The sequence below is a fragment of the Mauremys reevesii genome, linkage group 9 (assembly GCF_016161935.1).
Source record: "Mauremys reevesii isolate NIE-2019 linkage group 9, ASM1616193v1, whole genome shotgun sequence".
Lineage (NCBI taxonomy): Eukaryota > Metazoa > Chordata > Testudines > Geoemydidae > Mauremys > Mauremys reevesii.
The window spans coordinates 53,518,480-53,540,560 of NC_052631.1; the positions used below are offsets into that span (position 1 = coordinate 53,518,480).

At 42.2% G+C, this 22,081-nt stretch overlaps 1 protein-coding gene across 2 annotated transcripts in view; it reads left to right on the plus strand.

Moving 5' to 3' along the window:
• The window catches only part of RYK (receptor like tyrosine kinase), a 125,007-nt gene that overhangs the window by 98,339 nt on the left and 4,587 nt on the right, over positions 1-22,081 (plus strand). For both annotated transcript variants that reach the window (XM_039488365.1, XM_039488363.1), the window contains exons 10-13: positions 4,100-4,169; positions 7,865-7,997; positions 13,851-13,960; positions 17,715-17,874. In XM_039488365.1, the coding sequence (XP_039344299.1) occupies positions 4,100-4,169; positions 7,865-7,997; positions 13,851-13,960; positions 17,715-17,874 (473 nt within the window). The remainder of the gene's footprint in view (positions 1-4,099; positions 4,170-7,864; positions 7,998-13,850; positions 13,961-17,714; positions 17,875-22,081) is intronic.

A 22,081-nucleotide genomic window follows, 5' to 3' on the forward strand; every position in this document is an offset into this window, starting at 1 on the left:
TGTAGTGAGCTAATGTTCCTGCCTATAGCCACTGTTTGAATTTTAGCAGCAAATACTGTGTGCATGACAGACTCACTCACTTTGTTTCAAAGACTATACTTTTAATTAAAAGGATAAAATGCCTTTTTTGTTTGTTTGTTTGTTTGCAAACAGGACATACCAGTGAGGAACAGTCTCTCAGTTAAGGCTTTCACAGCTGTAACTCCAGCTTTCATCATTAAACCAGTCTCTAGGGAGGGAGTGCAAGGGGTACATGCGAGGAATGTGTTAAGGGAGTTTGGGGAGGGCATGGAATGGTGTTCTGCATTGGCTGCAGGGGGAGTCGTGTACAGGTGCTCAGACTGCAGCGCTATAAGGGACTTGAGCATCTCTGTCTGGCCCTCCAGTAGCTTTATCATCCTCTCCTGCTCCAGTCTCCTTTCCAAGCTATCCAGACTGAATTTGCCATTAACTGTCTCCCTCCACGTTCCTGTTTTGCTATCTGCTGTATCTGTTGACTGCAGCACTTTGTGAAAAATATTGTCCTTACTCCTGCTGGTTCACCTCCTTATCTGATGGAGGTGCTCCACCACTGTGTAGGAGTTGGTCCTCAAGGACGCATCTGCAGAAACCAAAGAAACAATGAACAGAAACAGTATTGTGAGTGCACACACAGCTGTGAATCACAAAAGTCACACACACCTCTCTCTCTCACTGTTCCTTGGCTAGCACACAGCTTGGCGAGAGCCCCAAATATGGTGAGTTCGCTGGGGGAAGAGGGAATAGGCAAAAAGGGACAAAAGGTCTGGAGGTTTGCGAAGAGGGTCACTACATGTGCTTAGGGAGAGAATTCTAAATTATTGCACTCTTTTCCTTAGGCTGCGGTAATTGAATCTGATATCTCACTCCTGAGGGTAACCTAGGATACAAGGGTGCAGCTCCTGCATGTGTGCCGCTTCAGACAGGGTCCGTATGTTCACCTGTGTGCCACTTTGGTTCCTGCAGAAATAATTGCCGGTTAGCATGGCAAAGTTTCCTACAGCATGGAGGATAAACAAGGCAGCTCTGCCAAGGAACCTTAGGCAGAGGATTGCAGAGTACCTACAGGAAAGCTTCCTAGCAATCACTGTGGAGGATTCCTGGAATAAACTTTTCCGCTGGTCCCCCACTGCATAGCTGTGTAGCCTCTGTTGTTAATTTCTATCCCTTATCCCTCCTCTGTCATATAACAAAGTAAATGAGACCTCAGTCTCCTATCACTGTGCATATCAAAGCAAAAGGCATGCTTACCAAAGCTTGCCCTTCCTGCTTCAGGCACACCAGAGCCAGCGTGCTGGGATTGGCAGACCCCTCCAGAGTCAAAATTAGGTCCTGGCTTGCCACGTCACCAGATGACCGTATCACCTGTCCCACATCCCCCCTCTAACTATTTCCTCATCCACCACTTGGTCTTCGGGGTTGACTGCTGGCTGTTGCCTCCAGTCCCCCAAAGTATCCACGGGGCTCGCAGTAGTGGCAGTGGGGTTGCCACTGAGTATGGCTTGCAGCTTCTCATAGGAGTGGCATGTCTTTGGTGCCATACCAGAGCGATGGTTGGCCTCCCTTGCCTTCTGGTATGCCTGCCTCAGCTCCTTGATCTCAGCATGACACTGCTGCTTGTCCCTTTTGCGTCCCTTGCCCTGCATGCCATGAGAAATCAGCGCATAGATATCAAAATTCCCACGGCTTGAGTGAAGCTGCAACTGTACAGCCTCCTCTCCCCACAGATCCAACAGCTCTGGTGTACTCCAGGCAGGACCATGTCTGTTGAGGAAAGCCAGCATGATCAGCTGGGAACATGCTGTGTGAACAGTTCCTGCCGAGCAAACAGGAAGAGGAATTTCAGAAATTCTTGAGCCTAAATTCCATGGGTGCATGTCTGTGTAACTGTAGGGCAGTGGAGTTCAAACTGCTGACCAGAGCGGTTATGATGGATATTATGGGACACCTCCTGGAGGCCAGTTAGGGCGGCATAAGTAAGCTCAGTGTCTCCACTGACACTGCATCGCTCTGCGTCCCAAAAAGCTCTGTTGCTCGTTGACATGGTTTTATTTTGCTGGCATAACAGAGGAGTTACATCGGCAGAAGGAGTATTTTAGGGTGTACAGCCCCACTATTTTGTTGACAAAAGCTAACTTTTGTCAACAAAACTCCGTAGTGTAGACAAGATCTCCATCTTAATAAAATGTTGAGGTTTCTCTCATTTGGTGCGCAAGACTACATAGGAATTTGTCTCCTTCACTACATATTTAAATCGCTTACCAGAAAGTTCACCATACCTTTTCATAACATGAGACGTCAAGCCTTATAAAACCAGGAAATGCTCAGTTAAGGTCTCAGCAGCATATATCCCCCCAAAATCCTCCTGTTGTAAGAAATACAACACAGATTTCTATACTCTGCGAAATGCAGGTAAGGTGCAGCTTCTCCCACAAGATAACCTTAATTCTGCCCTGTAGGAATGTCAGTAGGAAATGTGAACGGAGCACCTTACGCCTCTCCATTTCCTCTCTGCTACCAGTGCTCCAAATGCTCCTGTTCAAACAGTTCAGTGTGGCCTGTGTACCAGCATTAATGTGGGGAGTAATGGCTGATGATTAACAGAAATCATACTGAGCACAGTAAGCTGCTTGAGGTCGTTGCTTCCAGCAGCATAACCACAAATAGAGGCTAACAATCCACTAGGGGATTTTGTACAGTGACTGTCCTGCCGTAAAGGGTGCCAGGTAGGGAGAAAATGATGTATATCCCTGAAGAAGAGCTGTGTGTAGCTCAAGAGCTTGTCTTTCACCAATAGAAGTTGATTCAAGAAAAGATATTACCTCGCCCACTTTCTCTCTAATATCCTGGGACCAACACAGCAACATGTATCCCTGTGATACTTGTCCCAAGCACCTTCCTGTCCCTCTCTTGCCCACCCGCCCCCAGCACCTCTTTACATACACACATTCACCAATTGACTCTACTCCCTCTTTCGCTTAACCAAACCAATTCTCACTGCTCCATCCCAGCTCAGAACAGCTTCAAGCACCTGTCTCCCTGCTCAGAAACACCCCCTCTTGCCTCACTGGGGGAAACTAACACTTCCAGGCAGGACGCGCTACAGGTGAGAGTTTGTAGTAATCAAACATAGGATTGCTACTAACATGAAATTGCCATATCAGATTAAACCATGTGGTTTGCTATCCTGGTCAAAAGGTAATCAATGCGAGACATTGCAGATTAAGGTGTGGCCCCCTCATAATGGACATTAATAAAGTAACATGCCCTTACAGGAAACTCTTTGCTCACACCAACCAGTTGCCATACCTCGTAGGTACAAGAATTTATGCATTTTACATTTCTATCATATCCAATGTAACTGACTATTAGGTATCTATGTGAACAAGATGATATTTTGAATCCTATCAAGCTCGGACTCAGTATCTTGTGGAAGTGAATTCCATAGGTTGGCTATGCATATGTGAGGATAGAAAGGATTCTGTAGCAGTTGTAAGAAAGCTTCAATAAGGGATTTTCCTGAATATGTTTGTGTAATCCTTGTTTTGTTTTTGAAAAAACATTTTAAAAAATAGAGAGGAAATGTATAAACTTTTTAAAAAAATAAACCTTCATTTTGAATTGGTCAGTTTTTTCTTCACTGTAATATGTGATTGTTGTAAAGTTCTCGCTGTAAGTGCGTGGGTTATTTTTTGTGGGTGGTGGTGAAAGAAGGGAGGAGTGTTACAAAAATGCCCATCAAAACTCACCTACCTTACTTTATATTTAGTTAAAATTAGTAAATCTAGTAATAAATCGGGTATTCTTTAGTGTGCAGTTGAAGCGTGAAAAATATCTCGTATATCCACAGCTGGCTACAAGTTGAAACTAAAGACTATTTAATGTAGATAACTACTTTTGCATTCACTTTAGAAGGATCTTGAGTTAGTTCACTTGATTTATTTAAACTGGCCTGTTGAAAATCAGTTTTAGTCACTTGCGCGTGTGCCTATTTAACCAGTTTTGTAAAAAAAATTACACTTTAGTTTGTTTCCAGAATGAATAACAGTCACAGTTCCTTCTTGTCTTGTCTTTTTTTTAGATCAAGCCTCAGAAGTGCAAGTGACAATGATGCTGACAGAAAGCTGTAAACTCCGAGGCCTTCATCACAGGTGAGTACTGCTACTTTCACTCTCACCATAAGAGGCTTTAAATTAAATTTATATTTATGTGTATTGAAAATAATATTTAAGTGGCTTTTCAGTGCTAAACATTTCAGAAACAAATCACTTCCGAACTTAAATGTACAATACTTCAGCCAAAAGTTTGGCAGTTATAAAAAGCTGAGAAGACCCTTTAAGAATGAACACTAAAGTAAAGAGCATTTAGCATGCACCTTTTACCACCTCACAGTCCTGTGAAGTGCTGCAGGCACTTGCTCCAGAGACCATATAAATCTGTCTTGCTGAAGAAGGCAGCATATGTGCTGTCAGACGTGCATCCCATCCACACCCCAGTTATCTTCCAACCATAGCCAGTAACACAATCATCACAAAACCCTGCCAATAATTCCTGTACACCACTGTGACATACCCAGGGTAGACTCCGGACTATCTGTATCACCCCTGCCCTCTAACCTGGAGTGCCCTTTACACTGCTTTACTACTCCAGCCTCTAGTCTGGACTGCTCACCAACAACCTCCAGCATGCAGGTCAATCCCAACTATGTCTATGTGTGCTGCAGCTAACCAGCCATGGTTTGGCTCTTGCTAGCCTTGATTATATTGTGGGGTGACCCCAACACATCCCCATTCCTAATTTCCTGCCAGAAATGTTCCAGTCCTCTCCTGGACAGTACAAGCTCATTTAAAGACTGTCATTTTATTAATAGAAATTATATGCACACGTCTTGTTATCTGAAAGAGAGTTTCCCAAACACTTGAGTTCAGACACACTGAGTTAGATAAGACAAGTTTATTAACTACAGAGAGAGTGATTTTAAATGAATACAAGTAATGAGCCCTAAAACATCAGAAATGGTTATAAGAAAAATAAAGATAAAATGCAACTAGCGCCTAACTTAACAGACTGTGTTAAATTCAAAGCAAAGTTTTTTACCACATGCTCTCAGCAGTCTCACTGGACAAACTTCTTAGACAAGGACCATTTCTGTTTAATGGCTGCTTCCTTTGTCCATACTCATGCAGTGTATCAATGAACAATGGGGAAGGTGGAGGTGCCTGGGGGTGTCTGCATCTTCTTATAGTCCTGGCCTTCCTTTGGGAAGTATTTCCAGCTGGGAGCAAGGAGAACAGGCAGTCTGTTTGGAAGGGGACTTTCCGTGCTGTTTCTTTACTAAGATGTAGATGATTTTTTTTGCCCCTTTCCTGCCAAAGAAGTTCCACTAGTGAGTAGTTGGCCCATCAGCCTTGTTTACACCTGTCTGAGGCATCAGCTTGCCCTTTATCTCTGAGAAAATGGTTTGGCCATTTCCCAGACATCTCCGGAAAACTTACTGGCCATGTCTGACTTAATTTTGCAGTGTAATCTGACTTATGTCAGCGTACCGCTGCCACAGTAATTACATTTCTTGTGCATTGTTTACACTTTGCTCCTGGTACTGATGGTGCACATCCTCACCAGGAGCGCTTGTATCAGTTGTACTGTCAGTGTGTGCATTTGTGGGACAGCTCCTGAAAGCCAGTAACAGTCGATGTAAACAATGCCAAACTACATCGACCTTGACTACACTGCTCATGGAGGTGGAGTTAAGTCAATGTATTGGGGCAGTTCCATCGGTGAGAGTGAAATTAAGTGTAGACACTTCATAGGTCAACATAAGTTGCCTTGCGTTGACCAAACTCTGTACAGTAGACCAAACCTTAGGGCTGGTCTACACTACCACAGTAAATAGATCTAAGTTACGTGAATAACATAACTGAAGTCAACATAGCTACATCCACTTACCCCGGTGTCTACACTGCGCAGTGTCAGTGGGAGATGCTCCCCCATTGATTTAGCATGTCTTCACCAGACACGTTAAATCAACACCACTGCATCGATCGCAGCAGTACCAGTTTTGCTGGTAGTGTAGATGTGGCCTTCGTCATAATCTCAATTTATGTTTATAACTTCACATATAATGCTGCTACATGCATATTCCCATGATATTATTGATCAGAAAATTGAGTTTTTAAATGATATCTCGGAAGACATGCTTAATACAAAGATTATTACCGTAGCATATATAGGGTATGGACTCGGGTACATTCTGTAACCACCTATACTTCACGCTATTAAGTATTCTTGCATATCAAGAGATGAATTCTGCCAATAGTGTTATGACAATGATCAACAAGGAGTGGAATGGATGCAAAAAAAAGATAAGCCTCCAAGCAGTACTATGTGTTGCTAAATAGGAAGCATCTAGGATGTAAGAATGCTTAATAGCATGGGTGTAGTGTACATGAATTATTGTCATGATTTTGTGGGGTCTGTATTTAAGGGAGTTATGTACCTCATCCAAGACAATCTCCATTCACTGGGATTTGAGATGTCACTGAGGGCTTCGTTTGGTCTTCAGAATCTTTAACTGGTAATGGCAAGTGTGCAGGAAGAAACCCAGCTTGACATTCAAGTCTCACATATTGGCAATTGAGCAGTCTTGTAATCTGAAGGAGTTTGATATGGAAATCATTGAAATGCAAACAAGATCCACACTGCCTTTTTAAGTCACTTTTCTTTGCAGAGTCATGCTTAATTTAAAGTTCTAGTTTACATCTAAAAAGAGAGATTGGATTAAAGGAAATAAAATAATAATGCTTCCCATGAAAATGCTCAAATGTATCAGTGTAAAAGTATATTTGCTTTCTTCTCTCCTCTTCCCCCAATCTGATTTCTGTTTAGATTGTAAACTTTTTCTGGGGAGGGGCTCTGTGTGTGTGTGTGTGTGTGTGTGTGTGTGTGTGTTAGAGTCCGTAGGCATAACTGAAATACAAGTATTGATGTAGTGAAGATCTGGGATGCTGAAACAGATTTTAAAAAGAGGGCTTTGGAATTTTGCATCAAAAGTACTACATAAAGAAATTACTAGCGCTGGTTGAGAATTTTTTAAATGATTTTTCCATAGTAAATTGGGGAAAACTGAAATAAAATATTATGTGGGTAGCTTTGACCAAGATTAAAATTGTTGAACAGAACCAAAATGCTTTGTTTAAGTCAGTTCAACATTAAACTGGCTGTTTTGCATGGTGCATCTTAGGAGATTCAGCCAGCCTGTAATAACACAATAGCTTCAGCACCCATAAATCCCTGCAGCACCACAGGCAGATGAGTTTAAAATTAAGCTGACTCAGAATGAAACATTTTGATTTGGCACTTCCAACTCAGTGTTTTTCAGACTTTTGTTCCATGAAAATATTCAAATGTTGACTTTCCTTCCTTGTGTAGGACAAATGTCAAGCTATCATTTTCCAGCCAAATGGAAATGCCAAATTTTTGCTCAGTTCTATAAACTATGCTTACTGTAATATAATAGAATCTGTAACATGTATAGGTGCATTTTAAAGAGATGGATACATTTCCAAACTGAAGATACACTCATAGTTTGTGTAAAGAATAATCTTCAGTGGGATTTTATCTTTAATCAGTTTTGGAGCACGCAGAAGTTTTTCTTGATGAAAAATTACTCAGATGTTTGCTTCAAGTTATTTGGAGACCTTGTTAGTTTATTTTGTTAAATAATCTATTGCCTTTTCTACTGTACTTCTATTTATCATTTATAGTGGGTTCTTTTGTTTAGGTGACTTGCTAACTTTGATCAGATATCACCTTTCTAAAATTTAGGAGCATCTGATCTCTCTTTCAGGAACCTGCTCCCTATCACCCATGTCAGTATAGAAGATGGGGAGAAACCCATGGTGCTGCTGCCTTTCATGAACTGGGGGAACCTTAAACTGTTCCTGCGCCAGTGCAAGTTAGTAGAGGCCAACAATCCTCAGGTAAGAAATGGCTAATTTAAAAACTCAGTGTTTTAGTTGGTCAAACTTTGTTCAGACTTTAAGATCCAGCTGTGAAGACAGTATAGGGATGACTTTTCAAGAGTTGAATGAATTGGAAAGCCTATTACATAGCTGAAACTTAAAAGCAGACATGGGAAGTGTATATTTTGTGGTTCACAAGAAAAAGTAATTTTTCTGTGAATTTATCACAGACAGTTGTTGACTCCAGTGTCTTATTAATTACAGCAACTCCCTATTTTTACTGTAAATGGGAGTGTTACATTAAGCATTTGTTTCACTTCGCATTCTGTCTGTTTTCAGATTAATATTTTACAGCTGAACATCACAGGTTCTTTTAAAATGTTATGATAGTTTACTTGCCTACGGACCTGTGGTGTTAGTGAAGTGCTGTTAAAATTTGTAGATCGAGAACAAGAATTTCAAATATAAGAGTCTAAAATTAGGTTCCTAAATCGGTAGTTAAATATCTGTCTGGTTTTCAAAAATTCTGAACACCAAACAGCTTCCTTCCATTGCCTTATGCATCTTCTTGGCTACATGGTATCCGCAGGTCATGTGCATCTTGGAAGTGAGGCAGCACTGTATTGTAATTCAGTTTGTCAGTGTGACCCCATCTCCTAAGGTGTGTCTTGAAAGCAGCAGTTCTTTGTAGGAGCCTTGCCTCATTCACCTCTGTGAGGTGACTCCATAGGCAACCTTTACCTCCCTGAGTGCACTCCTTACATGCTGTATGCATTGTGGTTGTCTAGCCAAATAGCTTAAGTATGGGGTATTTCCTCCTTTTTCTCAGAAAAACTTCTAGGAAACTTTGTTAAGAAAATGTTAATGTTGCAGTTTCTCACTCCACCCAGAAATGCCAAAGTTAAGAATATACTGCAACCTGAACTCCACTTCCTAGTGTGTGAGCACTGCTGTAATCTTTGATTACACAGCTGTGTACTATTTCTGACATAATTCAGTATCTCACTTCTGTTCATGCATATATTATACATTAATATCTGTAATAGGCTAACATACACAGAACTGCACAGTGCAAGATGCTACAGAAGTATATCGTTCTTACCTTGAAAAAAAAATTGTTTAAGAAAACAAAACAGACTGTAGAATTAAATTATAATGTGTGCACATAAAGGCGGGGAGTTAGTTGCGCACAACTTTAACTTTTGACATTTCTTTAATTTTGGTTACTTAACTGTGCATACTTAATATTTTATTGATATTTAATGCACTTGTTATAAGTTAATCATAACGCTTCCATTAATAGTCTTAATTTTTGAAGTTCTTTGTTAATGTTTTTAAAAGAAAATCTTAAGGAAACTTCAGCAAATTGGAAGTGACTTAATCTTTTTATCTCTATTTCTTTTGACCTGTTTCATATAATTGGAGAGGAGGAGGAGGGGGAGGGGAGAGTGTGTGGAAACTGTACAGTTTACCAAAAGTGCTTGCTTAATGTTACTAAATTGAATATAATGATTTATTAGCAAGTGTGTCATGTTTTTTTTTTTTTTTTGAGATGGGCAGTGAGGACTGATTGTATTAAGAGAAATGCTAATGAAAAGTATACAAGTTAATTTGAGGTTGGGGACCTTTTCTACATGAGAACTTACTGTCGTCCAAGATGGAACATTTTAATAGTATTTGTGCTAATGACATTTATAGTAAATGTTAAGGCTGTCGATTAATTGCAGTTAACTCATGCAGTTAACTTAAAAAAATTAATCATGATTAATCGCAGTTTTAATCACACTGTGAAACAATAGAATACCAATTGAAATTTATTAAATGTTTTGGATGTTTTTCTACATTTTCATATACAGTAACTCCTCACTTAAAGTCGTCCCAGTTAACGTTGTTTTGTTGCTGATCAATTAGGGAACATGATCGTTTAAAGTTGTGTAATGCTCCCTTCTAACGTTGTTTGGCAGCCGCCTGCTTTGTCTACTGCTTGCAGGAAGAGCAGCCCGTTGGAGCTAGCTGGTGGGGGCTTGGAACCAGGGTGGACCGGCAGCCCCCTATTAGCTCTCCGCTCCCCTAAGTTCCCTATGCAGCTGCTGCCTGCAGTTCAACTGTGTCCCTCCCCCCACTGCCCTGTGTTGCTCCTGCCCTCTGCCTTGGAGCTGCTCCCCGAGACTACTGCTTGCTGTGCCGGGGTGGGGGGGAGGGAAGGAAGAGAGGGGCTAATGTCAGGGTGTCCCCCTCCCCCCTGCTCCTGCACCTCGCTTACCATAGAGCAGGGCTCAGGACAGAGGGAGCTTGCAGCAGCTGTAGTCTCAGCAATCTGATCTAATTAACAAGCCAGTGTACTTAAGGGAAATGCGCATATCTCCCTCCATTCCTGCTGCCTCCCAGAGTGAGAGAGTTTACCCTTGAGGGCTCAGCCAATTACTAGTTCATCATTTAGCAGTAAGGGAAATATCCCACCCTCTGACTCCTCCACCTTAACCAAGCTTCACAATCATCATCACTGTGTACCAGTATTAAATTGTTTGTTTAAAACTTATTTTGTGTGTGTGTGTGTGTGTGTGTGTGTGTGTGTGTGTATAGTCTTTTGGTGAAAAAAATTTCCCGGGAACCTAACCCCCTCATTTACATTAATTCTTATGGGGAAATTGGCTTTGCTTAACATCGTTTCGCTTAAAGTCACATTTTTCAGGAACATAACTACAACGTTAAGTGAGGAGTTATTGTATATTGAATTCTGTGTTGTAATTGAAATCAAAGTGTATATTTTTGTTATAAATATTTGCAGTGTAAAAGATAAAAGAAATAGTATTTTTCAGTTCACCTCATACAAGAACTGTAGTGCAATCTTTGTTGTGAAAGTACAACTTACAAGTGTAGATTTTTGTTGTTGTTACATAACTGCACTCAGAAACAAAACAATATAAAACTTCAGTGCCTACAAGTCCACTCAGTCCTACTTCTTTTTCAGCTAATCGCTAAGACAAACAAGTTTGTGTACATTTATGGGAGATAATTTTACCCTCTTCTTATTTACAGTATCACCAGAAAGTGAGAACAGGCATTTGCATGGCACTTTTGTAGCTGGCATTGCAAGGTATTTACGTGCCAGATATGCTAAACATTTGTATGACCCTTCATGCTTTGGCCACCATTCCAGTGGACATGCTTCCATGCTGATGAAGCTTGTTTTAAAAAAAAAACAAAAAACAAAAAAAGCAGTCACAAATTTAATAAATGAACTCCTTGGGGGAGAATTGTATGTCTCCTGCTCTGCCATATATTTCATGTTATAGCAGTCTCAGATGATAACCCAGCACATGTTCATTTTAAGAACACTTTCACTGGAGATTTCACGAAACGTAAAGAAGGTACCAATGTGAGATTTTTAAAGATAGCTACAGCACTTGACCCAAGATTTAAGAATCTGAAGTTCTGTCCAAAATCTGAGAGGGACGAGGTGTGGAGCATGTTTTCAGGAGTCTTAAAAGAGCAACACTCCAGTGTGCAAACCACAGACCCCAAACCACCAAAAAAGAAAATCAACTGTCTGCTGATGGCATCTGACTCAGATAATGAAAACGAACATGCGTTGGTCCACGCTACTTGGGATTGTTATCAAGCTGAACCCGTCATCAGCATGGACGCATGTCCACTGGACTGGTGGTTGAAGCATGAAGGAGCATATGAATCTCTAACACGTCTGGCATGTAAATATCTTGAGACGCCGGCTGCAACAATGCCATGAGAACACCTGTTCTCACTTTCAGGTGACGTAAACAAGAAGCAGGCAGCATTATCTCCTGCAAATGTAAACAAACTTGTTTGTCTGAGTGGGTGGCTGAACAAGAAATAGGAGTGAGTGGACTTGCAGGCTCTAAAATTTTATATAGTTTTATTTTTTAATGCAGTTTTCTTTGTATATAATTCTACATTTGTAAGTTCAACTTTCATGATAAAGAGATTGTGCTACAGTACTTGTATTAGGTGAATTGAGAAATACTATTGTTTTTTTTACAGTGCAAATACTTGTAATCAAAAATAAATATAAAGTGAGCACTGTACACTTTGTATTCTGTGTTGTAACTGTAATCAATATATTTTAAAATATAGAAAACATCCAAAATATTTAAATAAATGGTATTCTGTTATTGTTTAACAGTGTGATTAATTGCGATTAATTTTATCACAATTAATTGACAGCCCTAGTACATGTTAATCGTCTAAAACAGAAATGAAATGGAACAAAACACTTGTAAGAGGAAAATCTGAATGAAAAAGGATTTATCAACCACAGCAGACACATGCCTGTGTATTTTGTTAAGATAATTTTCCATCATGCTCCTCTTAATCTTTCTCTCACAACACTGCCTGACTTTCTGTAGATGATTGACTTGTCACTTACTTTATTTTTATGGGCTATCTGGCTCACTGAGGTCAATAAGTCATCCCTGCTTTGTACACTAAGTAGCAAGCAGTCAAGGGCTTTCTTCCTGTTAATTTGCAGAGGTACTGTACTGTGAGCAACTGTGGGACTATGATTGTGTCTGCCTTTGCTTTGTGGCTTGATCTCTAAATTGCAAATATCTACAGACTGATACTGTCTCCTTCCCAGGCATCCAGATATTAGCCCATCTGATGGAGTTTGTGTTCTGAATATTCACATAGGACTCACTGTCCGTGTGCCAAAGAAAGTCTGCAGAAAAACACTAATCCAGTTTAACAGTTTATGTACTATTGCTTTAAGGCCCTGTTAATCCAAACAGACAGTGTTTTCACAACTGGCTTGTATTAACTAGCTCTGACCATATTTTCTTTTAATGTATAATTAAGAAAGTGGGAAATACTTAACATCATAAAACCTGAGTCCTTCGTTGAGAGTGCCATTCCTCCTTCGCTCATTCAAATACTTTAAAACAGTTAATTTAGCAAACTCCAGTTTAGCTGGCATACTTCTGTTTTCTCATCATTATCTATGACTTATTGAATTAAACATGACCAGTACAATATTGCTTATGTCATTTGATATTAGATTCAATTTATTTTATTCTGCCTCAGATTTTCAATGTTACTACAGAACTTTGTATAGAAATTGCATAACTGTTGCAGAAGTTGTGAACTGAGCACCTGAAGCACACATCTGTGGGAAGCGGTGAATTCTGCAGAATACATAGGGCCCTGGCAATGATACAATACTAAATCAGTGTCAGTGTCCCAAAGCAGGCTACAGGAAGTAGTAAATGTCTCAAAGCGCAGACAACATGCAGTAACATAATGTTTGCACATTATATATTACATTTTAAACGTAAACACTCTCACTACAAAGCTCCCCATTAATTAACACTGACAAAATTAAAAAGGGATATGGAGCAAAGGTATTGAGACTTGCAGTCTTCAGCAGTGAATAGGAATTATAAGTTTGAGGCTGCTGCTCCTTTTATATACTTGGTTGTGGTCTGTTCCTTGAAAATGAGTGCTGCTTTTATAAGTAATATGCAGAGAAGTGTGTAGCAGGGTGGCTGAAATTTTGGTGGATCCAGATACGATTTTGTCTCAGTCCATCCTTGATTTATGTGAAAAACTGGTGACAAGGAAAATGAAAGCTAGGAAATATTACAAAGCCAATTTAGAGCTAAAAATAAGGCATTTTCAGAAATTAAGGGGTAAGTATTTGAAATAAATATCAAGAAATACTAGGGAGCAATGATATGTCCTGAAGAATGAGTGGTTGCAGATAGTTTTTATAAATGAGGAGATAAAATATGGAAATGAAAGAATATTAAAATTGAGAAAAAATACTCAATATGGCATACACTGAACTCTCTATTTATAGGATTTTGTGATGTTAATAATTTTTCTGTGCTGTTGCAGGCAATTTCCCAGCAGGATCTTGTTCATATGGCTATTCAGATTGCCTGTGGAATGAGTTATTTAGCCAGAAGGGAGGTCATTCACAAAGACCTGGCTGCTAGAAACTGTGTGTAAGTACTGTGTCTTAAAGGACTATTATGGAGTCAGATCGTACCCTGTCTATGATTATGGCTGAGATGTGCTTTCCATTATAAATCTGATCTTTCCCACCTCAAACCATATCCTCAGATGTTTCAAATGCTGCACATGTGGTCTGTGGCCAGCAGATAGGTTTGTGTCCAGATATGAAGTGAATCAGATGAACTGTTTTTGAGATGGGATGCAAAAAAATAAGTTTTAGTTAATGTTTTTGGTTTTTTTTTGCCTGATGGTGTCTCAAAATGTTTCTTACACTTCAAATTTAAAAGAACCTGGTGAGATCTAGTACACTGTTCAGATTGAGGCCTGGTCTACACGGGGAGGGGGAGAGGGCTGTTTAAAAAGTGAGGCAACTTTTGTCCATCCATAACTGACAGCTTCGCCCCTTACAGACCACAAAACCTAATGCCTTGGTCTTAACTGTATGGTGTTTGCACTGACTCCAACTTTCTTTATGGCGATACATGGTTCACAGAGAGCCACTTCAAAAATTCCTGATAAAGCAGTCATTCCTCAGTCTTCATTGAAATTCCAAGTATCAGAGGGGTAGCCGTGTTAGTCTGGATCTGTAAAAGCAGCAGAGTGTCCTGTGGCACCTTATAGACTAACAGACATATTGGAGCATGAGCTTTCGTGGGTGAATACCCACTTTGTCGGATGCATCCGTAGGATGTTAGTCTATAAGATGCCACAAGACTCTTTGCTGCTTTTATTGACATTCCAATTTCTGTAAATAAGTAGCTTTAGACGCAGAGCTAGTATAGGCGTGGATTATGAAATTATATCACTTGGGTAAAAAGATGTTAGTGTGGTAACTAAGCACCATGCCAAGAATCGAAGATGTGTGTGAAAGAGATTATGAAACCAATGCTTTGTGGTTCACATTTTTGATACTCTAGCCACAAGCTATGCAAACACATATCCAGACTTGAAATGTTTGAAATCCATCTGCAGAAATCTGAAGAGCTCTTATGAGTAAAAGTTGGAGAAGATGGTAGCCTGTGGTCACTATTATACAGTATTTTTCCAGATTCAAGATATCTAAGCCTTTAAAAAAATTGAAAGAATAACACTGGACTACCAGAAAGATCTATTAATGTTGGAAAAAATACAGGGAAGGACAACCAAAATTAATAGGGGTATGGAACAGTTTCAATATGAGGAGACAGGACCGGCTCTAGGCACCAGCAAAGCAAGCATGGGCTTGGGGCGTCACATTTCCAGGGGCGGCATTCCAGCCAACTTTTTTTTGGGGGGGGGGGGCAGTTGCACTCTCAGAGCTGCACCACTTACACGGGGCGAGGGCGCCACGCCCCCAGCTGCAGCGGGAAGGGGAAGCCCCAGGCCCGGGATGTTGAGCTGCCAGGGCCCAGCCGCTGCCTGGGGAGGAGAGGGCAAGTCCTGCCGGGGAGCCGGAGCTGCGCCGCCTCATCTGCGCACTGGCTGCTGTGCTGCCTTGTGCCACCCCTTATATCGGGGCTTCTCTGCACGGCCAGGCGGGGGAGGGGTGAAGCCCCTGCAGGCACTGGGAGAAGGTGACATCACTCCCTCCGCTTCCAGCACCGCCTGCGAGCCCCAGCCCCACCTGAGCTGAGGGCAGCAAAAAACCTAGAGCCAGCCCTGTGAGGAGAGATTAAAAAGACAGATTGTTCATCTTGGAAAAGAGACAACTAAGAGAAGATATGGTAGAGGTCTATAAAATCATGAATGGTATGGAGAAAGTGAATAGAGAAGTGCTGTTTACCTCTTCACATAACACAAGAACCAGGGGTCACCCAATGAAATTAATAGGCATCAGGTTTAAAACAAACGTAAGGAAGTACTTCTTCACACAACGCACAGTCACTGTGTGAAACTTGTTGTCAGGAGATGTTGTGAAGGCCAAAAGTATAACTGAGTTAAAAAAAGAATGTTAAATTCATGGAGGATAAGTTCATCAATGGCTATTAGCCAAGACGGTCAGGGATGCAACCCCATGCCCTAGATGTCCCTAAATAACTGACTGCTATAAGCTGGGACTGGATGTTGGGGTGGATCACTTGATAAAGTTCTTCGTTCTGTTCATTCTCTTTGAAGCATCTGGCACCATCTGCTGTCAGAAGAGAGGATACTGGGCTTTGGGGACCATTGGTCTGACCTAGTATGGCCATTCTTATGTTCTTATAAAGTAAAGCAAGTCATTAAGGAAGATAAATAACACTGTAGAGAAAAAACATTTCTTTGCATTGATCTCTACCAGAGGATATTGAAAAGAGTAGGTGTCTCCTCAGGTACTATCAGTGTGAGATGTGAAAAGAGGAGGCGCTGAAGTAACTTTAGAATAAAGCGACTGAAATGTTAACAAATATGTACAATCTTGACCTTGATATAATCAATTATATTGGAGGGTAACAAATGTTGCAATATCTTTAGATAGGCATAAAAGGTGACCCTCGTAGTGCCTCACTTAATTGCCAAGATAATTGGTTGACACAAGAATTAAAAATAGAATTATAAAACAAAACATGAAGTCACCTGTTTGCAACTCCATAGTTAGTGTTTTGTTCTAAAGTGGATTTTATTCCTGATTTTTCTCTAAAAGTAGGTTTCCAACCTGTGAGAAGTTTAGTTTTTTGTTCTTTGAATTGAGGTGCCAAAAATCAAGTCACTTCTGAAAATTTAGGTCTCTGTGTTCAATTCTGGTCACTATATCTCAAAAAGGATAAAACAGAAATAGATGGAGTTCAGCGGCATGTGACATGATATTAAAAGCATTGAATATCTCCCATATGAAGAGAGATTGAAAAAATTGGGACTGCTTATGTTAGAGCAGAGATGAATAAGAGGCTGTGACAGAGATATGCTCAGTAATAAATGGTGTAGAGAAGATAAATCAAGAATTTTTACTTACCCTTCCTCATAAGAACAAGAGGATATTCAATTAAATTGAAAGGCAAATTTAAAATTGATAAAAGGAAATTTAAACAAAGCATAGTTAGTTTGTGGCTCTCATTTTCACAAGATGTCGAGTGTAGCAGGATTTGCAAAAGGATTAGACACGTAGGTGGATTATCAGAATATCCACAGTTACAGAGGATTTTAAAAAAGTTTGGAAGGGATACAAACTCTCATGTTGAAGAGTATAAATTACCCTGCAAGTGAAGAAATGTTGCCTTTGAAAGTAGGTTATTCCATAACTGCCTGCTTCAGGCTTTCTTGCACTTTTTCTGAAGCATCTGATACAGAAGAATACCCATTAGATGGAAGAATACCCAATACCAGAGGCAGAATACCCATTAGATGGAACCTTTGTTTCATCAGATATGAGAAATCCTAAATTACTATCCTGTAAAATCGGTCTGCAAGGAAACAAGAAGGGAATTGGGAAAGTTGGTTGTTACAGGGACAGAGAAAGTTGTTTGAATATTTTAACTGGACATTTCTCATTTTAAAACAATTGGTTTTATTTTATGTCTGAGACTTCTGGCTTTCTATTGCTCATCTTTTTCATAGCCAAAAATTATTTTGAAATTGCATTATCCTGAAGTTAACTGATATGTACTTAGTGGTAATGGTAGCATATCACTGTCATGATCTGGGAAAATATTAGGCTTTAAAACGTTGGTAACAAATTATCAAGCTCATCTGTGAAGTCCTATATATACAATATTTTTAAAAGATGCAGTAACACAACTGTAAATAGTTCATATTTTGCATAACTAAATGCTCTTATTGTCTTTTAATCAGCATTGATGATGCACTTCAGGTCAAGATTACAGACAATGCGCTATCCCGAGACCTATTCCCCATGGACTATCATTGTCTGGGAGATAATGAAAACAGGCCAGTGCGGTGGATGGCTCTTGAAAGCTTGGTTAACAATGAATTTTCCAGCGCTAGTGATGTGGTAAGTTTTTTCTAAAACAATATATAGTTATATGGATTTCTTCCTTTTTAAACATCTTTTTCACACAGTTTATTCATGAAAAAAAGGAGTTGAGTTGACAGTGCTGAAGACTGAAGTTCTCTATGCATAACATGTATATCTAGAACCAATACCGAATTTACACTGGCGCCGGGCCCACGGTCGAAAGGGGCCCCGGCCCGCTCTTCTCTGCCCTCCACTCTCTCCTGTGGGGTCAGAGAAGCTTGATGTTGCCGGCAGCAGCCTGGCTCCTCCCCTGCCTCTTTCCCCAGCTCCTTCCCCGCCTCTTTCCCCAGCATGCTACGTTCCCTCCCCCTCTCCCTGCCGCTGATCAGCTGGATCAGCTGCTTGCCCGCAGGAGGAGGGGAGGAGGAGGGAGCCTCAGCACGCTCAGAAGAGAAGAGGCGGGAGTGAGGCCTTGGGGAAGGGGCTGGAATTGGGGCATACCCCCCTCCAGCCTCCTGCGTGAGCACCCCCATGACCCCAGCCCACACCTCCAGCCCCCTGCCCACCCTGACTGCTGCACCCCCTCACACACCCCCAGCCCCTTGCACCTCCTCACACACTTCCAGCCCCCTGTCCTAACCCCTGCACTCCCCTCACACCTCCCCAGCCCTGACTCCTGCAACCTCCCCCCCACACGCCCCCCAGCCCCTGACATGAAACCTGCACCTCCCTCACAAACCCTGAGCCCCTGCCCTGACTCCTGCACCCCCATCCCCATCCTGAGAACCAAACCGGAGCTGCCCCATGTAAGCGCTGCACACCCCAACCTCCTGCCCCAACCCTGAGCCCCCTCCCTCACCCTAGCTCCTGGCCAGACCCTGCACCCGAACAGTTTTTGACAATATTTGGAAAGATCATTAAGTAGTCCGTCGAGACCCTCCGTGATTTTCAAGTGGTCTGTGGAAAAATAAGTTAGACTACAAGAACAATCAAGGTACCTCACTTTATTTTCATTTACTTACTATTACTTATAGGAGGAGGATGAATAGAAAAAGAATGAAAAACGGGAGCAGGGAGAGATAAGAGAGAATGTTCTTTTTCTTGGCTGGATCCCAAGGAGGAGCCCCAGAAATGAAGCTGAGCACAGGGCTGGTGGGCCCCACTAACTCTAAATCCACCACTGGCTGTCACGTCACCTGGGCTGGGGATACTGTCAGGGCCAGTGTAACAACTAGGCGACCGCCCAGGGTGCCAAGATTTGGGGGTGCCCAAAGGCAGTGCCCCAAATTTTTTTTTATATTACAGTGGAGTCACATTCTACACGGGGGTTAGGTTCTAAAGTCACCGCGTAAGAGGAAAATTGTGTATAGTGAAAATTACCATGAAGTACAGTATACACTAGAACAGGGGTCCTCAACCTACGGCACGCAAGCCGATTTTTTTTTTTTTTTTTTAAATGGCAGGCTGCGGGTGCTGGCCGCCGCTGAGCCTGCTGCCAACCCGGGGTTCTGTTCACTTAGCCGGCAGCGGCCTGAGCAGGGCCAGCAGTGGGCCAGCTCCTGCCAGCCGGGGTCCCGGCTGCCGGCCCTGCTCAGCACACTGACAATCTGGGGTTCCGGCTGCCGGCCCCTTGCCAGCCAGGGTCTCAGCCACGGGCTCCGCTCAGCCTCCTGCCAGCCTGGGTGAACACAGGGCCGGCTCCAGGCACCAGCCCAGCAAGCAGCTGCTTGGGGTGGCCAACGGTGAGGGGCGGCATGTCCGGGTCTTCGGCGGCAATTCGGCGGCGGGTCCCTCACTCCCTCTCGGAGCAAAGGACCAGCTGCCAAATTGCTGCCGAAGACTGAAGCGGTGGCAGTAGAGCTGCAGATCGTGATCGTGGCTTTTTTTTTTTCCCCCCCCTCTTCTTTCTTTTTGCTGCTTGGGGCAGCAAAAACCCTGGAGCTGGCCCTGTGTGAATGGCAGGAGGCTGAGCGGAGTCGCCAGCTGGGACCCTGGCTGGCAGCTGAGTGAACAGAACCCCAGGCTGGCAGCAGGCTCAGCGGTGGCTGGGACCCACAGCCTGCCATTAAAAAAAATCAGCTCACATGCCACTTCTGGTTGAGGACCCCTGTTCTAGTGTATACAGTGTATACTATGTATACTGTAGTTTATGGTAATTTTCACTATACGCAATTTTCCTCTTACGCACTGACCTTGGAACCTAACCCCCATGTAAGATGTGACTCCACTGTATTCATTTTTGAAAATTTATAATAAGCGATGCTCCGGGGCGGGCAAGGTGGAAGTTTCACCTAGGGTGAAAAATATCCTTGCATCAGCTCTGGATACTGTCAGCTGATCCCTCCAGTCTCCAACCTACCTGGGCAGTACAGCAGACATGGCCTGGCCCACTAGCTCCTCTCACTCCGTAGCCCACCCACCACTTGCCCTCCACCCCCACCCCTCCCCTTAAGGCTTAGCCCTCTTATTTTTAAAAATGATTGCTTGCTTTCCCTCCCCGCTCCACCCCCAGTCTTTTCTGACAGCCCTGTTGCCAGATATCCAGTTTTAGACTGAAAACTCCAGTAGAAAACAGGACCTGAGTGTCCGGTTATCAGTGCTGACTGGAAACTAAATGTCCAGTTATAGGAGTAACCACATTAGCCTCCTCTCCTCCCACTCCCAACACCCACCCCAGAGGGCTGGAAGGGAACCTGTCCTGCTGCTGTGGGAGGAGGGGCAGCTCAGTGCAGAGAGAGACAAAGAGAATGGGCTAGAACCAGGTAGGTACCCGCTCTGTGTGGGCAGGGTCTGGGGGGATCCTGGTTACCCCCTCCCCAGCCCTGCTGCGCTTGCAGTTTACCCTTGACCCCTCCCTTGCTCCAGAGACCAACCCTAGCTCCTGCCCCACTGTGCTTTTACCCCTGGCCCCTTTTACAATCATTCCCCAGTGGGGGCCCACAAAAAGTTAATCCGGCCCTGTGCAGAACAGCAGCTTTACCTGCTTCCCCCACTCACTGCCCTGGCTATGGTATGCAGCCCTAACATAGAGGGATTACCTCTTGAATGACAGGATTGTTCACTCCTTTCCCATTGTGGTTTGGCACCTCTGAGATTGCCAGCAAAGGTATCAAGTGTAGTAGTGTGTTTGACGCAGACACTTGTCCCCTAAAGTAGAGGAGGGAACATATTCTGTATATACCACTAAACAATTATGAAATGTTACTGACATTTAGTCACTGCTACCCTTTAATAGCCTGGCTTCTATCTAGAGTCCTACAGATGAGCAGAGGACTTGCTGGTTAAATCCTGAAACTTTCTAAACAGTTCACCCGATTTCAAGAACTGGCGTTTTCATGTATTCTGTGTTTTCTGTGAATCTAAGATGTACTGTCCCTTCCAACCCTGATGGTAGTGTCCAGTGGTAATTGTGACACTGCTTTTCTTGGGTTGTCTTCTCAGAATGGAAGTGTGTGACTGAGCTACAACAGAATAATTTGGCATACTTTTCAGTACTGCTCCTGTGTGCTAAGAGTGGTTTCCTGAGCAAATTACCCTGATGGCCTTCAGCTTGTTATACAGCTGTTTGTAATCTTAATGGTTCAGAATTTATATACTGCACAAACCCTTACATTTTGCATTCCCACTTCCTTGAGACACATTACTTGTAAATTTAATGCACAGGGCATTTAATGTATAATATATTAGTATTCTTTTTACACTAAGCATCTTCAATACATTCATTATATAGAGCAAGCTATTAAATTGTCGCCCTTATCCCCCAACACAACTGTCCAGTCTGTAAATCCTTGACATATAGACCATACCATGGCTTTCCAGTTTGAGATCAGATTGCTCTTTTCAGTCTGCCCTGAGTTTCTTATTGAAGGCCCTGTTCTGAGAAGTGAAAAGAAGCTCTTGTGTAATGCTAAGTACCATTCACTCCTATTGGTATCAGTGGTCGCTGTGTGCTGGTCAGCTTGCAGGATAAATGCCTTACACCTTTTCCTTCATTAAGACTTTCAACAACCAGAAATATTGGAAAGAACTGTTTTCAACAATCAATAGTAAGAGTGACTGTGGAGAATCTTGGTTAAGATTGTGCAGTAGTTTGAGCACTAGCCAGTGATAAACAACACAGCCATGTGATCTGATTTTCCTGCCATAGGGTAATTTCCATTTAATGATGTTACCTTTACAATTTTGATGCAGTGAGGTGTTGTGCATTTTTTGAAACCTCATGTTCTATTTTAGAAGTCTTCTC